The 21,932-nt window shown below is 36.1% G+C and overlaps 1 protein-coding gene across 4 annotated transcripts in view; it reads right to left on the bottom strand.

The window, feature by feature from the left end:
* Window positions 1-4,916: 4,916 nt before the first annotated feature.
* Window positions 4,917-21,932, bottom strand: part of TRPS1 (transcriptional repressor GATA binding 1) — a 258,490-nt gene continuing 241,474 nt past the window's right edge. For all 4 annotated transcript variants that reach the window (XM_015145904.3, XM_015145903.3, XM_015145902.3 and 1 more), the window contains 2 exons: window positions 11,581-11,703; window positions 4,917-8,359 (listed from right to left, as the gene is read on the bottom strand). In XM_015145904.3, coding sequence (XP_015001390.3) covers window positions 7,298-8,359; window positions 11,581-11,703 — 1,185 coding nt within the window. In that variant the 3' untranslated portion in view covers window positions 4,917-7,297. The remainder of the gene's footprint in view (window positions 8,360-11,580; window positions 11,704-21,932) is intronic.

The raw sequence follows: 21,932 nt of genomic DNA on the forward strand, positions 1-21,932 counted from the left end.
TACTTTTAATAGTTTTTGACATTTCTTTGTTCATGAAAGGGTAAATTTGTTCATATCAGTATGTTTTAAAAACAGCACAACTGTACTTGGGGTTACAAAGATGAAAAACAGAAGTACAAAGTAATTTGCAGTATGAATATGCTGAAAAAACAGGGTTTATTTCTTTTCTGTGCCAATGTTCTTAGTCTTGAGCAAATCTTGCTCCGAAGGAATCAGACAAGTGCTACAGCTGTGATTCTGTTGGGCTTCCTGGTAGAGCTGGAGATAGACTGCAACCCAAGACAAAACCCAGAGGAAAAGCAACCAATCTCAGCCCTTTGCCTAATTTCCACCTTGCCAGTTATCAGAGTTCACTATTGTTCAAGCTCCAGGAGTCATACCATAGCAATCTACTGGTGGAATTTATTTTGAACAAGTGTTTTGTTTGGCTTGCAGTATTTTTTTTAAAAAAGTAAGTAACATTGAAAACATAGGAGATTTCATATAAAATTCCCTTTGTCTAGTTTTTATTAAAAACTGAAAATCTGGCAAATGCAAGTTAAGCACTCTCCCTTGGCAATATGCTTAGAGCTGAAGAAAGACTACCTTTATACATGTGGAATGAGCTCTCCAGTTCCCAAAGTCTCTACCCAGCTGGCTGCCTCCATGGAGGCCACTTGCCTACTCCTTTGTGTCCTTGTATGTTCCTTTTCTGGATCCTTGCTCTGTCCACACAGAGATGGGAGACCCAGAGGTGAGAGCACGGTGACAATGCTGACTCACTCACTTCTCTTCCCTCAAATACCGGTAAATAGCTGATGGCTATATATTCCTCCTCTAATGGGGTTCTGACAGTCCTGGGTGAGATCATGTGCATTCTTTATCTGAAGGGTGGTCCTTGACACAAGAATCAAGTTCTACATAAGGAAGTATATCACATTAAATGTTATTTTTACACTCTTATCTAGAGAACATTGCCTCCAGCTGCAAAACAAGGGCATTACCATTATGAAAGCCCATCAAAGACGCTCTGCTGTTTTCAAAACATGGAAAGAAAAAGGGAAAAAAGAAAAAACATAATAATTAGAAAGATTTGTTCCTTAATTTGGGCTCCCAAAAATGAGAAATGATTATATAATGAGGGGAGATACTAATTATTTTGAACTCTCCAAGCAAATCTTCTGAAGCAATCTATATACTTTATGTTCTTTTTCTATTTTTCCTTCTGGTTAAAAACACACAGGTGAGTCTTCCCAACGTCCTTTCCTATCTGGATCTCTTCTGCCTCATTTCTCTTTCAAAGTCATCTTTCAGGGAACTTGCTCTGATTAATTTGATTTTAACCAAACAAACAAGATATTTGATATATTAATTTAAACTTTTTGAGATGATTGATTAGAATCTTTGCATCATATCCACGACTATACTGTATTCAAAGTTAAAACTTCATAAGCAGGAGTTTTTACATCTCGTAACATAATCATTACCCAATACTCAACACTCAATATTTGATACTCAGTGAATGTTTTTGAAATAAACACAATTTTTATTGTTAATCTTTCTGAAGAAACTAGTATATATCTTTTTACACAAAATCTATCAATAAGAGATTGATTGGTTAAAGAAAAAAAGCAAAGCAAAATGAAACAAGTTGAGAGAATCCAGGCTTTATCAATATAAGTAATAGTTCTTTAGAATGGTGATTTGATTTCACCATTTCAATTCAGCAGAGCCTGTATATATATATATGTTACAATGATCTGTATTTCCTATTGCTAGATGGATGAAAGTGAATCCATATAAACCATACCAACGCCGTTATGTGTAACTGGTGGTAAAACTTTATTATTCAAGTTTAGATGTAACAGACATCTTTGCTGCCTGAAGATTGTTTGCATAAGAAATACACCAAGAACATGTTTGTGAGTAGAAATGAACATGCACTATGAAAACAAAACAAAATAAAACGAAAAAATTTCATGTGTTGTAAGAACAGAACTATTATAGCCAACATTCTAATATTCAAATCAGGACTACAAATTGAATTCTTTTTCTTAGCAACATGAAATCATTTCATATGAAAGACATTTTCTGCTGGTGAATATTGCTGTAAGTTAATTTTACATTGGCATTTTGAGATGTTCCCCCCACATGCCTCCCCCGAAATTTTCCACGTGGTTGTCAAATAGTCCACCCTAAGGAATTTGGCATTTATTTGTGATATTTGCCTTATTGGTAGCCATTAAGAAACTATGGTTTTATCAGCCTAGTAACAGTTTTGCGTCTTCATAGTCAACACTATTGGCTGCCTAGTTGATATTTACAGCTCATCTTTAAGAAAAATGACCCCAACCTTTCCTGGCCTTCGGGAACTGACAGTTTAAATAACCCCCTTGGCCACATAATAATACTTGGCACTTCTATGGTGCCTTTCAACCAAGGATCTCAAAGTGCTTTACAAACAAGTACTACATTACCATTATTACTATTAATAATATTATTAATATATTTTTCAATTTTACAGCTGAGGAACCTGAGGCACAAAAAGAAAAAGTGATATGCTGCAGTTCATATGTTGAAAAAAAAAAACCACCACCACCAGGGGAAAACCAGAATTGAGTTTTGGGACTCTATGGTCTAGAAGGACCATTTTCTCTGATAAAAGCTAAACATTATTTCCATGGTAAAGTTATTCCTGCTTTTCTCTGGTGTAGGACAGAGTGAAGCTTACAGCTCTCCCTTTCCTTTCAAGAGAACACATGATCGTACATTATCTAGTTTCTCACATGTGGATTACTCTTGAATTTCACATTTTCTTCATCCCTGACTTGACATACTTCTGCCCTAGCATATTGCAGAAGTTCTAATTACTGCAATTAACTAGGATGCTTTCTAAGCAACTGCACCACAACATGTGAGTCCACTGTCTATGAAACAGTATTGAAAAACCAAAAGGAGTGCTCTGCAAAGAAGCCATCCCTCTGTTCTTGGCCAAGTCTTTCTTTGGGAAAATAACACTGCCTTCCAAAGTCCCGATGGGCGTCCTTCTATCTTCTTCTCATTTGCAGTTGCCTGCTGATAGAATTCCACCTAACAGTACCTACCTTTGGTTAGAATATTTAGTTTGATACTCAGGTTGCATTTCAATTCCTCAATTTTCTCTTGTGCCTTGAACAGTCAGCAAGCTTTCACCTTACTGGCTCACCAAAGATGCCTTGATTTTTTTTTTTTTCTTTTTTTTGCCATGGCTCTCAACCCAAAGACAGTAGCTAAAGTTGCGCTCCTCTCAACTTAAGGCAAAAGGCTGGCATACAGCACAGAAGCAGACCACCAGTTTCTTTACTCCACATTTCCACCACTGGATGGCAGATATTCCCCCTCTAGAAATGCATTAATTTTATTTACTAAACAGGCAGCAGTTCACAGGTCTCAAGACTGGTCACTTTGTGATGTTTTGCAGCCACACAGCGGGAGGCTAATAATTATTTTAATAGCCATACTGAGACTCTTCAGTTTATTAAGAAAAATGTAATCCTCAGGCATTTAAAAATATATATACATTTAATATTTTTGGAGCTGTATTTGCATTGGATCGTAATAGATTATGTGCACATGTGCAATTATAAACATAATGTGCTACCACAGGCTTCAACAAAGAGCTGTTAAAGAGACTTTTTTCCCTTCTCATTAATATTACCTTAGAAAAGAATCCCCATGCTTGTTTTCTAAAAATCTACCTTTACTAAAACAGAGCAGTTTAGAACAGAATATCACTATCTTAAAAGTTGATTAAAAAAAAATCTCAGTATGTCATGTAGAGAGAATTGGGCATACTCTTTTCCTTTTGAACTACAGAGTTATCACGGAGAGCTCTGACCTTTTCTCATATACTTGGAGTTATGTAGTGTCTCTCTCAATCCACAGCATTCTGAGGTGGGTTGGCTCTTTATGACTTTTCTGTCCCAAACAACAGAATGAATACAGAGGTGAGTGATGAGAGAAAGAGTGAGAATAGGAAGAGTGAGAACGCATGAGCTGGTCCTGGTCTAAAATTTGATCCAAAGCTCAATTTAGAACATACACAAATTTTCAGTTTTCAAATGGCATACAATTTTAGCTGGCACATCGTTTTCATCACAGGGGAAGCCTTTTCCAAGAGAGAAAATTCCTAAATCGTCATGAAATTCCTCATTAAAAAAAGGTTCCGTACCATAATAGTTTGTTTAAAATCACAATTTAAGATAAAATAATTCAGAAATCTTAAATTAAAAAAATAAATTTTATAATATATCTTGAGATGGAATAAAGGCTTTAATGAGTCAAAAAAATAAGGAGTGTTTAGTGTTATAATAAATTTTTGTCTCTTTTAAAAAAGCCCAACTTCTTCTCCACCAAAATATGTATAATAATGAAAGCAAAAATGAAAATAAAATTATCAATAATAAAGAAGTATGGAATAAGATCTATCGTGTCAATGCTATCCAAAAATATTCTACTAAAAAGTAGACTGACCATAAATATTCCAAGAATAGTGATATGTATTTTCCAATGCTAGTCATTACTACTATGTCTGTCTGAGAAAAAAAAAATTGAATGAAAATAAAAAGGCATACATGCCAAAAATAAAGAACCTATTTGTGTCCGACACACTAGAGAAATTGCTTAATGAGTAGTTTTGCCCAAAAAGTAATACTTGCCATATTGCCCAAGTTAACCAAACTTCTGGTGTTTTGCTGATTTAAGCAGTCCACATAGATAATGTTGCTGAAGGATTGCCATGATGCATTTTGTTATTCTTTTTACTAAGAAAATTAAATATTGTTGTTTGGGGAATCTCCTCTCTTTTTTAGATCTTTAATTGTCACCTCTCAAGTCTGGCTATATATTTTGAGATGTATCCATCAAAATTCCTATGGAAGATAAATTACATCACATAATTTGAATGTCAAAGCTCCTCATTCCACTTCTTTATTTCAGTTTATGTGAATATTAGAGCTACGCGACAGGTGAGATCAGAATAAGGCCCATTAACAATGAAACTGAAGCAGAGGACTTAGTCCTGATTTCTGTCTCTTGCTTTCTCTTTTCTCTTTTTTTAATATGCAAACAAAAAAATGCAAGAATGAAAATGACAACACAACATCAGAAAGACATTTTTTTTAACTTCATTCGCTACAACAGTCACGAACTGGTTGAACTCTACCTGCCATCCAACTTTAAGAAACGAAGACCCGGCACTGTGAAAAAGAAACAAAACCCAAACAAAACAAAACGATACAAAGCAACTGCGAATTAATGTAAAAATGGAGTGCAAATGCGACTACAGAATGCAATAAAAACATCAGCGTTGCAGATTCCAGCAACACTTATCAAAATAATTTCTGAAATGTTTCATATGAAACATAGACAAAGCAATAAAAAGAGGATATATGTTTATCATCTTAAGCATAACAATGTGAGTTAAGAGCTTAAAAATTAAAAAAAAAAAGTACTTGGAATGAATAGTGCTACCCTTTTTTTCCTAAGTAGGCATAAAAATATTTTCATTTCCTTCTTGTTTTCCATACCATTATAGCAAGAACTTTCATTTGTTTCATGTTACCGTTTACAACTTTAATGCACACACACACACACAAAAGGATATCTACTGCAATAGAAATAGTTGCTTCATTACCTTGTTTGCTACATTTGCAAATGTAAACAGCTAGGCAGAGCCAGAACTGACTCTAATGCATGATGGAATATCTTTGTTGCATACGTACACTGTAGAAAATAATTATTCAATATGTCAGGCACCATTATTTGAAATGTAATACATTAATATTTACTAGAAAAATAAGTTTTTTTTTCCTATTTGTTCTCCCAACTTCTTTAATGAAATAAGTTAATCTGACAGTGCATCCAGTAGCTTGTAATATCTTCTACATCTCCGTGGCAAAAAATAAACTACTGGCTGGGACAATATAATGCAAATTATTAAAGTCAGTCCTTGTACATACATCCTTGTAGCAAGCATTGAGGCTCGACTAACAGCACCTTTAACCAATTATTTAATGTTCAGTTATTTAGCCCTATTTCCCTGAGCAGTTATGCTGAGGAGCTTTCCCTTCATGGATAGTTTTTACAAAGCCTTAAGTATTAAAAGTTCTATGAGGACATACTCCTAAGAATCCTATTTAATGCTACTTAACTAAATCTGTATACATTTAATGAAGGGATTGACTAGTACATATACCAACTGTCAGTCTGTGGTAACGTAACCTTAGACGCTGCCTGACCACAAAGTTTGGAAATTATATTTAACCAAAAGAAAATAAATAAATACAGCAGGTTACCTTATGGAGAAATGCCATGTGTTCTAAACAGATTAAACCCATGGTCTGACATTTGTATCCATCTATGCTTTTGAATTGAGGGGATTCCTTTAGTTATAATGTGCCAAGTGAGATTAGTAACCAACAGGAGGCTTAGAAAAGCAAATCCATACTGGCTCATCACACACAAGAAAGAAATACCTGGCTAAAATGAAATTACTACGGAAGCATCGAGGACATTGTTTTTTAAAATGGGTACATGTGTGGACAAAATTAAATCTAAACCGCAAACAAAAGGACTACTGAGTATTTGAACATCTAAAGGACAAAAATATCAGAGAGGGTGTGCATGTGTATGTACAGGCAGGGCTGGCTAAAAACAGCGTGCCACCATCTGTCATGTTTCTTGCTGCACTCTAACCAAGCCTAACCACAGCTCGCATTTCTAGGTCAAAATCTGAAACATGGCCAATGAGAGAAGACTAAATTGAGAGGACGTCATTTTTCTTTCATTGCCCTGGACCTTCAATTTCTCCTCCTCTGCCTAAGGTTTCATGATACTTACAAATTTAGGCAACAATTTGTGGGTTTTGGAACAAATGGTCCAATGGCCAGTCCAATACTGCTTTAGTATAATAATATGGAAACCCTTTCAAATTCTAGACAGTTTTGGTCTCTTTCTTTATAAATACATTAATTCTAGTCTGGTGATACCTCTTATGGATTATTTCCCCAGTACGTATTAGCCAAGATGGTTTTGACTTAACAGGTTTTAAAAAGTGATTGTTTACCATCTTCCATTCTTTTTCATTGACCATTTATCTTACTTTTTAATCTTGGTAACCTACTCATCAAAAGAAAGAATAATAAAAGAAGGGAATTTCATGTTGGATAAGGCAGGCTCTATGAAGTATTTTTTTAATAGGTCTTCATAAGACATTACAAGCTATTGAATTCCCATCAAGAAAACCTATTTCTATTTAATTGTGCTAAGTGCTAAGGTTTTACTCTTTAGGTTTTCCATTTTTTTCCACTTGTGCATTGTTCCTATGCAGGCCCCTCTGGATATGTGTTGTGAAGTCATATTTGTCCGTGCAAAGATGCTGGCATATGCTGCACTGGAAAGGTCCACTGTCACCATGGCAACTCATATGCAAAGCATACATCACTTCATCCAGAAACACAATGCCACAGTGCACACATTTTGTTGAAAGTTCATCTTGAGTACTTCTATCAACTTTCTCTGTTTTTACTACATTCAAGGGACCTTCATTTTTTACATTTGGTGGTGCCTTCGTTTTCTCCTTGGAGGCACCGTTTGCAGTTGGCCCAGGTCTGGAATGCTTGATCGCCAAATCTAGAGGAATGTCATTGTCTGATCCAACAGCTGAAAAATGAGGAGGCAGATTGAAGGTGGGATAAGGCACATAGTTTTGGCAAGGATTTGGTAGGCCAGGCACGTGACTCAAGTAGTGCGGATTCCCAGGAACGGAGAGCTTATATTTACTCCAGAACCGCAGCCAATCAGCTTCACTCTGGAAGTCATTATGTACAAAGGGAAGTCCAAAAAGTGGGTACTGGTACTTTTCAATAGGGCTGCCTGGTGGTGAATAATTTGGGTGTTTCGCAGGTCTCATGTACTTTTCTATAGGACTGCCTCTCTCAGAACTTCCTTTCCCTTCAGATACGGATGAACTATTTCCTGGATCTCCAGTACTTTCCTGAGGACTTTTTATCTGAATGTGCAAAGGTTGCATCCTTTTGTGAATATCCAGAGTTTGGCTGACCAGGACTGGCTGCTGAGCAGAATGGCTTTTAGTCAATGAACCCTGGGCTTCGTATTTACTTAGGCTGGGGAGCGGAATTTCTCTCTGGTGACTTTCAGTTAGATGATCTTCTGACCTCCTCTCTAACGGGCTTCCATTGACTTGCTCCTCACTGCTGCCCCTCTGCTGTTTGCTGAGCTGCTCAGCCTGAAGTGCCTCTGGGTTAAGGCGCTTTCTTGTTCTCCTCCTAATAATCTGCTCACCGTTGTTTTGTTTAATGATGTTTAAAGGCCTGGGAGTCTGAAGGGAACACATACAATACATAAAAGGAAAACATTAAAAAATACATTAAAATGCATTAAAAATTCCTCACAAATATAAACCATGCTTAAGTTCAAAGGCAGGGATAGGCTTTCTGCTGTAGATTTACTAAATCTCCTCCTTTTGCCCTAAGCAGGATCAGAGGAAGTAACCAAAGTGCACTATTTTACTCTAATTAAATCATGTCCATCTTTGCAGGGGGGACTGAAAACTTTAATCTACTTGAAAATAGCCTTTCCAAATGCAACAGATTTTGAGATTGCATCATTTAGTGATGAAACTGTGTAGAAAGTTACTTGAAGTGATGTGATTTTTCTGAAATATGTTTTTCAATTTTTGAGTTGTACACTAAAATGCCAGCATACAAGAGTAACACAGGCGATACATATTGTTAACAGTGGAAAAATTACACATTGCTATAGACAGAATAAGTTTATATGTTGAAGCCCTAAACCACGGTGTGACTGTATCTGGAGACAGGGTCCTTAGTAGGAAATTAAAGTTAAATGAGGTTGTAAGGGTGGGGCCCTAATCCAAGGGGACTGTGGCCTTATGAGAAGAGGAAGAAAAAGAGATCTCTCTCCACTGCGTAAGGGCACAGATAGAAGGTGGCTTAGTAAGGAAGACAGCCCTCCTCAGAATCCAACTTTGCTGGAACCCGATCTCCAATTTCTAGTTTTCAGAATGTGAAAACATAAATTTTGGCTGTTTAAAGCCACCCAGTTTATGGTATTTTGTTATGGCAACCTAAGCAACTAATACATGCGTGCTTCTAAATAATTGCAAATGTGGATATAAAATATTAATATCAGAGCATAAAGATAAACTGACAGAATTGTGCGGAAATATATCAGGTCATCAAAGCAATATAGAGGGATTTTTTTTTTATTCTCACTTCTACTTCTCTCCCTTAAATAATATATTTATGATGAAAGATTCTACTTGTTAATAGGTGAAGCATTAGTTTTGTGTTGAAAATCTAAATTCATGTGTAGCTTTGGTTTAAATATCTGATCTGTCACTCTACTCTTAAAGTAAGTGCTAACTTTCATTCAGCTTAAGTATTTTGTTTAGCTTCAACATTACATGATTGGTATTTATGGACATGTTCAACAGGTATTTATATAATATGACTTAAATCCATGGATAAGACTATAATAAAAACTTTACTTGCAGTTGGAGCTCTTTGATGTATAAAATCAAAGGAATCAGTCTGATAAATTAATGCATATTTATAGGTTAAAAATTTAGGATAATCTTTAAATGAGCTAAAGTCTGATTTTTCTAAAAGATTACTGAAATCAGAAAATAATTTCTACATAAAACAACTATAAATATAAATTTATAAATTTGTAACTTTATAAATTATACATTATGTGTATATAATGTATAATTTTACAAATTATACATTTTTAAATATAAACACATATTCATAAATATGTTATAATAATATAAATATAATATAAATTTTAAAATAAATATAAATATAATTTATAAATTATTCCTAGAAGTGATACACTTGAATGCAAGGGAGTACCTCTTATATCTTGAACGAGTACAACTACAAATTCTTTTTTGAACATTTCTGTTGCTACAAACATACTTTGAAGTGAAGAAAGATAACACACTTGTTGTTATTGACAATTCATTGTTAAAGAAAGAAAATGTAACACAGCTTAGTTATGCCATGTGCATTTCTTTTGCTCAGATTTACAAAGGTTTACAAAGAGTTCATATTAGCATTATAAACATATGCATTATTTAATCTATACACTGTAAAGAAACCTGAAATTTGCATAAATTCCTTTTTTAAACAATCATAACTTTTGTGTCAGTTTTTGACATGAAATGTGAACATAACCTTTATGTATTTCAATGTATGGTTTTTAAAAAAACCTCAAAACTAAAAACATCTTACCTCTGGACAGATGAATGTTAAAATAATTTTTAGAAAATAGTTTAGTTCATATCACAGTGGTTAAATTACCATAATCTGGCAGAGTAGTATTTTAATTTACTTTTGGCCTATGATTGGCCAGAGTTCAATTAAAATCATTAATGTCAGTTCCCATTAAATAGAAGCTTATTGCTATGCTTAAATGATGAAGGTTAAAAGAAAAATAAGTTGGTATGTGGCGGGGGGCAGAATCTTTCTACTTGCTACATGCTAATAACTAAGGTTTTTACAGGTTACTGCCAATTAGTATTGTTAGCAGCATGCATTTTTTAAAGAGTGCTTCCAATAGTCCATATATGAGAACGTTTTGTCTAAAATTGTATTCCCTGTAGCCATAATGTATTCACTGGCTTGTGCTAAGAGCTATGGTGAAATGCCAAACAAAATGAAAAAGGCACAGGGAAATAAATTTCTGTTTACGAAGTGGGGGATTCCTATTTTAAAGTCAGCTCTTGTCAGCAGATGAACTTTCTAAACTAAAAAAAAAAATCCTTCAGTAAGTCAAATCCAAATTCAGATGGAGGATTTGTGAGTTTTAATTTTATTACAGAATCCTAACTAAAATTTGAGGAAAAGTAATTCAAAGGACCTCCGTGAGCCAAAGCCTGCTGGAGATCTTAAAAGACAAAGTATGTTTGCACCTTACTCTACCCTGGTGTGTGTGCTATTCAGAACTTCAGATACCTTATTGAAATACCCACTGAAGGCACTGTGGAGATTCATGTGATATTCTCTGATCCTGGTTCAGTTCAGAACTATCCTTCCGAATGTGTCCCTCCAGCCCCTAAAGCGGTCAAGATAACACTTGCAAATTCCAAAGGTAAACTAAAAAATACTAATTCTTTCCCTGACTTTTATTTTATACTGAACAATGAAAGCGTCCTTTTTCATTTTTAAAAATGTTTTGCATATTTCTGAAACTTCTAAAAATTTTTTTACCTAAAATAATTTTACTGAATTCTGATAACCATTAATTCAACTATCTGCTGTGAAGTTCCCAGAAATCAATCATTTTCCTCTTTTATATCAAAAGAAGCATAATGCATTACTAATGACCTCAAACCTGTCTCCCCATCACATCTAAGCCCCTTTCACCATAAATCACACATGCACTCCAAGTGGCTGTATTAAACAACCCTGCGGGGGCAGGCACTGCAAGCCAGGGAATGGGACTTATCACACCACAGACCAGGCCAACACTGCTTTATAAAGCTTTTCCTGAAAGAGTGGAACAAGTTCTTACCGAGTGAAGCTTCTGGTAGAGGCCACACGCGTTGCATACATATCCGCCATTTGCATTCTTTCGCCAGAGAGAGGTCTTTGTGGTCAGGCAATTGGCACAAAAAACACCGGAGCCTCTACGCCTCTGAAACAGGGGAAAAAACCCAAGGTCAGAGGTGAGTCACATGATCAGTGGAGTTAGACCAAATCAACCCAGGAGTTTTGTCTTTAAACTAGCAACAATGACAGTATAAAACCACACTGCCCATAATGAGGTCAGGTTCAATTGTGTTTAATAGGCACCACTGATTTTCATTATAATTAACCCTACAGTGATGGATGAGGTGTGTGGAACACCAAAGGCTTTTCATAGAAACAGCTTTAACTTTTTGAACTTTGGGTTTTATGGCTTTAATGATGGCTCCTAAATGCGGAACCCTAAAATATACCTTTTAAAAGTGTCAAAACACAAGTCAAAACGACAGACATGGCAATATGTTTAATACACTTTGGAAAGGAGGAACACATGCCACCTGAGCTTTAAAATATAGTCACGTTTGGAACAAATGTAAACCATTTAAAATCAAACTTGATTTCTGTGTTTTTGTATGTCATTCATGTAACGTAAGTATTAAGAGAATATAAGACACTCAATTCTGATCTTTCGTTTGCAATTGTAAAATCCGAAAGATTCCTCTATTCCTCAAACATGAGAGGGTTTGGAGAAACTTCAGCCAATTAAAAGTACAGTATTACTAATGAGAACCCTTATGAGGTGCCTACTTAAGTCAGGCAACACAGACCCTTCAATGGCTATTTCTTTACTTTATTTGACTTAGACTTGGAAATCACAAGAGTTTCCAAATACAAATTGATTCTAGTGGCCTGAGTTTTGTAATCAACAGGTTCAAAATAACCTAAGAATATTTAAAACTAGATAATTAGTATTGCTTGTTCCATTCTTGCTATCAAGTAATGATTCCATTAAACTTCTCACTTAAACAAAAGTCAGGCTGTGTTTGTAGGCACAAATACTAACAGGCAGGAAATGGAATTCTCTTGCTGAAAAAAAAAGAAAAAAAAAAAAAAAAAAAAGACAGCCTGAATTGTAGTTCGGCTCTCCTTTCTCTAGGAAGCAAAGCCTTTAATGATAAAATATGCATGTTAGATAAGGAGTGGAAAAAGTCTTGCTGGAACCTAATTTTATTAGAAATTAAATATTACATGTGCTATAAGTCAAAATTTCAGGGATTCATAAAATTTAGGCAATTTATTTAACTCAAGTCCATACTGTAGAAGAGTGGTATCCCTGCCAAGAAAATACAATGGTTATAATTGTACTCTGATACATTTCAAATGGAAAGCTTTCTGCAGACATAATTTTGGCTTCAAGACTGGAACACTTTCTTGGCATTGAAAGGGCATTTGATTCATCGGGTGTTTCACAATGTATCACTAAAAAGACCTGGTGAGCAGCCAGTTCCCTATAGGGTAATTTTTCCATCCAGATGCAAGTGCTATCAGAGGCCCTCGTCAGCTAAACTAATTATGATCTTGCAATTGCTGATGCCTGCTCACTCTAACATTCGACATCCTCCATTAATCATCAATACAAGGAAAATGAATGAAACGTAAAGAAATGAGGGCTGGTAAGCTGCACAGCCATAAAAATCTGAAATGAGAGCAATAACTTAACAAGATTGGGGGAATGTTTTTAGTGAGCACAAAGTCAGGCTAACAATTGCCCTTTTAAACCAAGAACACGATTTCATTAGTGTAGCAGGTTGTGCTACTTTAGGTGATATAATAAAAACTAGATTTTCAAAGATAATCTCTGGCTCCCCTTTTTCTCCTTCCCCCCACCCAACTCTGGACCAGGAATGTATCATGAGTTTCTAAGTCTCAATAACAGCAATAACAAATGTTGGGTGTCAGTCTGCAAGTCCCAATGAGTGCCTACTGCAAAAGTGGACTGCTGCTTCCCCCAAAATCAATGAAATATTAGAAGTTGTGTTTATCAAACATTTTGGGGACGCCCTTTATGCAAAGTAAACTGGGAGCCTAGTTAGGTTATAACTGTGAAACTTTCCTGGGGCTATCCTGTCATTTTCCTAGATCTAAATAACATGTTTGCAAATAAACACCAACTTGATACACATAAGGGCAATGTAAATGTCCATTTGGAAACTAACCCACATATATGGCTGCAGCTCAAATGTGAATGTGTAACCATTCTCTCCAGCCTGCTTTTCTTTCCTTATGCCCTGGGTGCTTGACACACCATGCCAAAGTGGGTGTAATCCTGATTTCAGTGAGTGTTTCAACCCTTGCACAAGTTGGTGCTTAATTCTCTTGCAAAGAAAATGCCTTTCATTAGTTAGAGGGAAAATCCCGAAATTACAGCACTGGTTTCCAAAAGCACAGCTTGCTTTAAAAGCTGCACTTAAGACTCTAATATAATTTGCTATATTTTAGGTAAACCATATCACATTTTAAATATATCAGGAGTACTTTGAATACACTTATTCAGAGTCAGTAGAGCTTGGAGGTTAATAATCAGGTTTAGGTGTCAGAATACTCGTATTCAAAACCTGTCTCTGCCATTTGCCAGGCACAACACTGGGCAAGTCACTTAACCTTTCAATGCTTAAAGTTCTCCGATCTTTACAGTGTGAGCTACTGTGATTCTTCTTTTTTTTTTTTTTTTTTTTTTTTTAGGCAGAGTCTCACTCTGTCACCCAGGCTAGAGAGCAATGGCACGATCTTGGCTCACTGCAAACTCCAACTCCTGGGTTCAAGCAATTCTCCTGCCTCAGCCTCCCGAGTAGCTGGGATTACAGGCATGCACCACCATGCCCAGCTAATTTTGTATTTTTTAGTAGAGATGGGGTTTCTCCATGTTGGTCAGGCTGGTCTGAAACTCCCAATCTCAGGTGATGTGCCCACCTCGGCCTCCCAAAGTGCTGGGATTAGAGGCGTGAGCCACCACGCCCGGCTACTGTGATCCTTGTGTGGATTAACAGATGCAATTAAAACAGTGCTAGGGATGTAGTAAGTGCTCAACTCCTATTTGTCAAGAGAATTCAATTATTATTTCTTTTGTATGAGAAAAATATTTTGTTAGTTTTCTTTTTAGCCCTTGAATCTTGTTATTTAATATTTGAGAGATGCTTAAAACATAAGGTTGAATATTGTTAAATGTGTTTCTTTCATATCAATCTTATCAAATATGAGAATGGAAAGTTGAGTCAGAGTGAAATATCTAGGTGTTCGCACCTAGAATTCAATGGGAGCAAGCTTGCATGGGGGTGGAGAGTGGGAGGTAGGTGAGAAATTCTTTCACACACGAAGTTACCTCCCATCTAAACAAATTTAGTACTTTGGTAAGCCTAGTAGAACCTTATTTTTGGTGCAATTAAAATTTCTGGAAGCAGCAGAGAAGGTGGGAGAAGTAGGGAGTGAGTGTCCTGAGCTGTGTCACTGCAGAACCACATCTTTCTAAAGCACCATACAGATGCGAGTCCTGACCTGGTCACACTGTGTACAGTGTAACCTGGCAGGACACAGTAAGGGATTTCCTTTGAAGTTATCAACATCCTTAGCCCAATCAAGGACAGGGAAGCAGCCTGTTACCAAAGGAAGGCAGAGTAGAAGCCTCCTGTGCTCTATTTTCAAAAACAAAGCTTGGCTTTAACTTAAAGAAAAAGAAAAGCACTAACGACCTTATTTCATTCATACTTTATCCTGCATGGCAGTTTTAAAATACTTTGTCACTCTCCTTTGCAGTAAGCCTATTAAGGACAGAAATCCCGTTTCCTAATCGTCATTGAGTATTGTAAGGAATAAGCACCTGGGACAGTGCTCTGTTAGGCTAAACATTAAGAAAGTTGAAAATAATCCTGCCTGCTATTATTTCTATCATTATTTTTAGAAAAAAATAGTTTAGGAAAAAAAGTAGTGTTTTTTTTTTTTTAAATCCCTTTTAAATGTCTTCCATTCAGGCTGACAAATTAATCTGGAGTTGGGCAGAGACGGCTGATGATGATGTAGAAAACACAATCAAGAAAATTCATTGTCCACTCCTACTTTCCACACTTTTTTTTTTTTTTTTTTTTTTTTTTGAGTCGGAGTGTTACTCTGTTGCCCAGGCTGCAGGGCAGTGGCGTGATCTCGGCTCACTGCCCCCCTCCGCCTCCCGGGTTCAAGTGATTCTCCTGCCTCAGCCTCCAAGTAGCTGGGATTACAGATACCCGCCACCACGCCTGGCAAATTTTTGTATTTTTAGTAGGGTCAGGTTTCACCATGTTGGCCAGGCTGGTCTCCAGCTCCTGACCTCAGGTGATCCACCCGCCTCTGCCTCTCAAAGTGCTGGGATTACAGGCGTGAGCCACCACACCCAGCCCCACATGTATTTTTGAGAAGGAGCTGATGCCAGGTACTCGCTAGGTGCTGGAGGTAGCTCTCTTTTATCTATATCATTATAGTCACAAATTGCTGATGGTTCTATCTGTGTCTGTTTATGTTTAAATAATAAATTTCTCCTTTTCCCACAAGCTGTCTTAAGAGATAATAATTTGTACCTCCATCACCTTGTGTGTGAGAGGGAAGAATTATGGGTCATATGGATAAGATCAGTGCTGGGAGGGAAAACAGGTAGGAATAAGTAGCTAGCCGATAACACCAATTGGCATTCCTGAGGGGCATATATAGCACAAATCGTACTCTCCTCGCAGACTGAGGGAAGACTGCCCACTCACACATGTAAAGTCACATAGAGTAGTGGCAATCTCTGCCCCTAAACTGCTCTAAGTTCACCTTCCACATCTACGTGGCTTCAATGGAGGGCAAGAGTGAAGGAGGATTGGCTGAAAACCCAAATTTACATCAGTCAGCTCAACTCAAAATTTCTACAGAAAAAATTCTGGAATCAGCAATTCGAGAAAATGATTGTTTGCTTTTCTTTTAATGCTTTGACCAGTAAAATTTAGGTTGCATTTGTGTTGTCTCCAGGCCATTTCCGTTGGCTGGTAATTTCCTATGTGAAAAAGGATGAATAATGGTACGAACAGTTAACTGCAAAGAGTTTCGAAGCCAGTGATTGCCTGGCAAATGCTTTTCAGTGATAATTTGCATGTCTTTTGAGCCCTTGATCCCTTTCGGTATTTCAAATATTATAGCCACAACACTGATTTTCACAACAGTAATGTAGGTGATGGATCTGAAAAATCATCAAATAGAAATAGAAAATGACCTACCTATCTTTTAATACGAATACACTTTAAATCCAATGTAATTTTTCCCTCCCCTTTAGAGTAAACCAATAAGTATAATGACTAAATATTTAAAACAAACAAAACACAACACCTTTTGTCTTTAGGTTCATGGCTAACACCAACACAAGGGTTACAATAGTTGAAATTTTCTCTAAGTTTCCAATTCAAGTTTTGCTTTTCGGAGACTTAAATCTTCAGTCAGCTCTATATCATTGATAAATAGCTGAGCCTTGGCATACATGTTAGGAAACCCAGATATGACTTAAGACATTTTTTATTAAATTTTAAATTGGTTCAGCTGTTTTTATTCCTGATTTTATTTTATTATTTGAAGACCAGCCAAATATAAAAATTTTAAGGTTTCCAAATCTCCAAATTTTGAAAAAGAACTGATTTCATCTGAAGTAAATTTGATTGAATGATTTATTAAAGTGGCTTAACATTTACAGGCACGGATATTCATCTTCAAGATATTAAAAGTTTCCATTGGTGAAGGAATTTGTGAAGAAATTATCTTTTACAATAATTTTCTATGAATAAGAACCATACTGAAACCATGTAATTACATAACAAGCCTTGATAGGCAGAATATTTACTCATACTTTTTATGGTTTTATATCTTAGCCATTTTAAACTGAATCAATTTGAAATTTGATTCATATAATGTTAGTATGAATGTACCTCAAATATTTTTAACTCTTTAAAAAATTTGTGTTTATTTAATTATATCAAAAATTCTTTGCAATGTTCATGTTAGCGAAATGCATAGATGGTTATGAGCAAAGCTTCTGGTATGATTTCACAGTAATACAATCTCAGTGGTAAATTAATTCAGTTAAGTTCTGGGAGTAATTATTGCATGTCCACCATGTGCCTGGCACTGTGCTACAAGCCAGGGCCACAGCATAAGACAAACATGGTCTGTAATCTTGCAGATTTTCCAGTGGAATCTTCTAAAAACATACTAAGTATAGAGCTAAAGTAACACAAACAGAAATTGTTCATGAACATTGACAGTTGAAATCATGTGAATTACGTGGAAACTTTTCTGAAGATACCAAAGCATTTCCCCTTCGTAAATCTCATTTAAAGGCTAAAAGTTACCTAATAATCAGAGGGGTTACTTCCTGTGCTCCTTTGCAAAAAAGTGTAATAGTCTAAGTCATTTCAGAAACAAATTAATACTTGCTTATTTTCTCATTAGTCATAATGTTCTATCAATCACATTGTTCTATTAGCAACCAATAGAGTTGACATGAGTATATGTGTTCATGACTGTCACATATGTAGGTGATATTCAGTAATTGTTGACATTCAATAATTCAATAAGTGTTGAATATTATTTTAGTTCTTATCTCTATCATTCACCACTAGGAGACATCGAAGGCCATGTCCCTGCCCTCTTCCCCTCCAAAAGAGAATTAACCAGCTGTTGACTACACATCAGTAGATCCTATGGAATATACTGAATTCAGGAGCTAAAACAACTTAAAAATAGATGATAGTTTGCAATAAACACCTTTAGATGAACAGCCAGACTCTTACCAGGAGCACAGGCTGGCCAACAATTGGACAAGAGCAGGGAAAGCACTCTGCCAACAGAAAGCAATAGTTTACCAATATCCTGGCCAACTTTTGTTTCAAATAAAATTGTGAAGAATCCATTGAAATGGGCTGTACAGCATGTCTTTGCCTGCTTTAAAACAGTCCTCTTTGCCCTCAGATTTCTTGCCAAAAAACTGAAGGGACTCTATCAGGTTCAGCCAAGCACCCATCTTATAATCACCATAGAGCTTGGAAACAAAACCTGTTTACCCTGCTTATTAAATTCACTTCCTCAACACATCAGCAATGATAATGGAGACCAGTGTAAACTAAACTGGCATCTCTGGCTAAGAGCAATAGAACAGTTTTTGTTCCAGGACATGAGGCAATACATACTGTAGTAATCATAACTTGCATTGAGATATGAATACATCTAAGACTTATCCCACTGACAACGTCGCCACATAGGGAGCTACCCAATATATCAGGTAATGCCACTGTGCTAAACACATTAGCTCCATCTCTTCTGAGATGTAACTGGTGATTCTAGGAGTGACACAGCCGAAAATCACCATTTCCCCAGGTATATCCCACTCTTTACTCATACAGATTCTTTACATCTCAAGGTTTTAGAAATTTATCACACAGATATAAAACCTATTACACAGGTCTGAGGACCCCATCTCCCTTCTTTAACCCCATATTTGGTAACAACCCCATATTTGGTAAAGGAGCAAACAAAACACCCTATGTCATAATGAAATTACATAATAGAATCAGAATTGGAAAAACCCAGATTTTTGGAGTTCTTACCATGCTGTTTCTGTAATAATGTTCTGCCTTTACAGCAAGTACGCATTTGGACAGCTAAAAATATGGTTGAAAATTTATGTCTGCACTGTCTTTTTTTCATTCCACGTGAAAGTCATTATTGTTAAAAGAACTACTCAAGTCTCTCAGTGCTTCTATTTTTGCCATCATGTATCTGTTTTCACCCTTCCTTCAGCTACAACAATGGTTGGAAAGTAGCTCTACAGGGACGTTCTTCTATGCCAGTGCCAAAATCTGACACTGGAAGGAAAAAATATAGTAAAAGGCCGTTCGGAGGCACAGTTAAACAATTTTAGCACCTCTTAAACTTCAGTGTGTCAGCACAAGAGTTGATTCTTTTAATAAATCTGTTGCATATTTTATTTATATAATATATTTAATAAGCAGATTTATTCTGGGATAGGTTCACATTCTAAAAATAAAAATATCATAAAAATATCAGTGATGAAGACCTTTCTAGAAAAGTCCTAAGGTCCAAAAGTCTCAGCTTCTAGGCATTTAATTAGAGAGTCAAATACAGTTATTAATATTTCATGTATTACACCTTTCTAGGGCTGCCTTTATAATATATAATGACATATTATAATTTATAATATGTAATGATATATTTAAAATTTATAATATATAATGGTTATTTTGAAAGAAACAGAAAAAAATAATAATAATTCTCTTCATAGTACCTAACACAATAACTGGTTTATGAAGTGTTGCCACCCTTGAGGCAGCTATATACACTTCAGTCATTCCTTGATGGTTTCTCACACTCTTGGGGATCATACAATCTTTTGGTGAAATTTATGACACTCCCCAGAAAAAATAAAGTGTAAAATATTTTCCAAATAACTTTAACATGGTCAAAAGCATGTCCCTCACAAAATGTATCCAAAGATTTCCTGTGGATTTGAGTGCTGACGGAACCAGATCCCAAGATTAAGAACTCCTAACACATATTTATCCCAATTTAGATTTACAGTGAATTACTAGTTATTATTACTCTCCTTTTATTGGTGAAGTATGAAACTGACAATAGTTCTTTGACTTATCCAGCATCAAAAAACACATTCTGGTCTCTAAGTCTAGGCAATAAGACAGGATCATATTCTAAAAAGCATTTTTGGTCAGGCGTGGTAGCTCATGCCTGTAATCCCAGTGCTTTGGGAGGCCAAGGTGGGTGGATTGCTTGAGGCTAGGAGCTTGAGATCAACCAAGGCAACACAGCAAGAACCTATCTCTACAAAAAGTTAAAAAAAAATTAGTTGGTGTGGTGGCATGCATCTATAATCTGAGCTAATCTGGAGGCTGAGGCGGGAGGATGCCTTGAGTCCAGGGGTTCGAGACTGCAGTGAGCTATAATCATGTCACTGTACTCCAGCCTGGGCAACAGAGTGAGATGCTATCTCTAAAATAGATAAATAGAAAATTAATCAATAAAAAAGAATTTTTGAATCAATTATTTAATAGAATCCTCTTGTTTGACTAACTTTGTCCCTTTTTAAATAATCATCATTGTACATGTGTTTGCAGGATAACATACGATAGGACTCGTCTCATTATCTGATATCATCACAATGATCCTAAGAGTCAAGTATTGTTATCATCATTATTATTATTCCCTCCACTTTATAGATGAGAAAACTGAGGCTTAGAAGCAATTTGCAATTGCTGAATAGTAGGGGTAAGATACAAACCCAGGTTGTCTTCACTTGAAAGCCACAGTGAACCATGTTTCAGCCCTTATTAGTAAAGAGGAGATTGGGGAATTTTTTACCAAAAATATTTCAAAATATCCTGGCCTTAAAGAACCCTTATCTCTTCAAACCACCCAATAACAGCTGATTGAAATTATGCAAGTTTTGAGGTACCAGAAAGAAATGAGTCATCCTTCATCAGATATGGCAACGAGCTGTTTTGAGGTCGACACAGTCACAGCCAGAGGAACAGAGCACTTGGCTGATGGGGGGGCAGTGTTGGGGAAGGGGGAGGGATGCAGTACATGTGTTTTGATCCTGCTGTGTCAAAAAAATAAAAAAAGTATGTGAAACAGGCCGCTGCTTAAAAGCAGAAGTTGGTGACACCACTGACTTAGCTTCTCATAGCGCCTGCTACATGGGAGGTTAGCTGCGGATGAAAGTCTCTGTTTGCTTTTGCAGAAGACTTGGCTAGAGTTGGGGCAAGAAAAATGGTGCTGGGGTTTTGACATGCTCTGTAAACACACATGTTCAGGTACCAATTTACTAGATTTCTTTTATATATGTGTATGTTCCAAGGCAGAGACCTTTTGTGATATTTGGTATCATTTTTATTCAAGATACATTACTGGCAATTCTGAGAGATGAGGTTATTCTACCAAATTCCTCAAGAATCAGATAATATAAAAATATTTTAAATAATGTCTGCTTAAAAACTCCGCCAATATTATATATAAAACTTCATGTTCTTCATCTATCTATGAAGTTTACTATTATACTCTTCATATGTGACGTACTTTTGCATTTCATCACAGAACAGTAATGACAAAAATACTCCTAACTCTAAACAGTTTTTATAGGCTATCCAATTGAAAGAATTCAGTACAAGTCAGATGTTAAAACACAGGCTTTAGCCTGCTCAGCAGAAAGATGGCAACCACTGCTTATTTTAATATAAACAACAAAAACATATGGGAATACATGAGTTAAATATACAGAGGTTCAAAACAGTTAAAAGAGTTAATAATAAACTATGA

The sequence above is a fragment of the Macaca mulatta genome, chromosome 8 (assembly GCF_049350105.2).
Source record: "Macaca mulatta isolate MMU2019108-1 chromosome 8, T2T-MMU8v2.0, whole genome shotgun sequence".
Lineage (NCBI taxonomy): Eukaryota > Metazoa > Chordata > Mammalia > Primates > Cercopithecidae > Macaca > Macaca mulatta.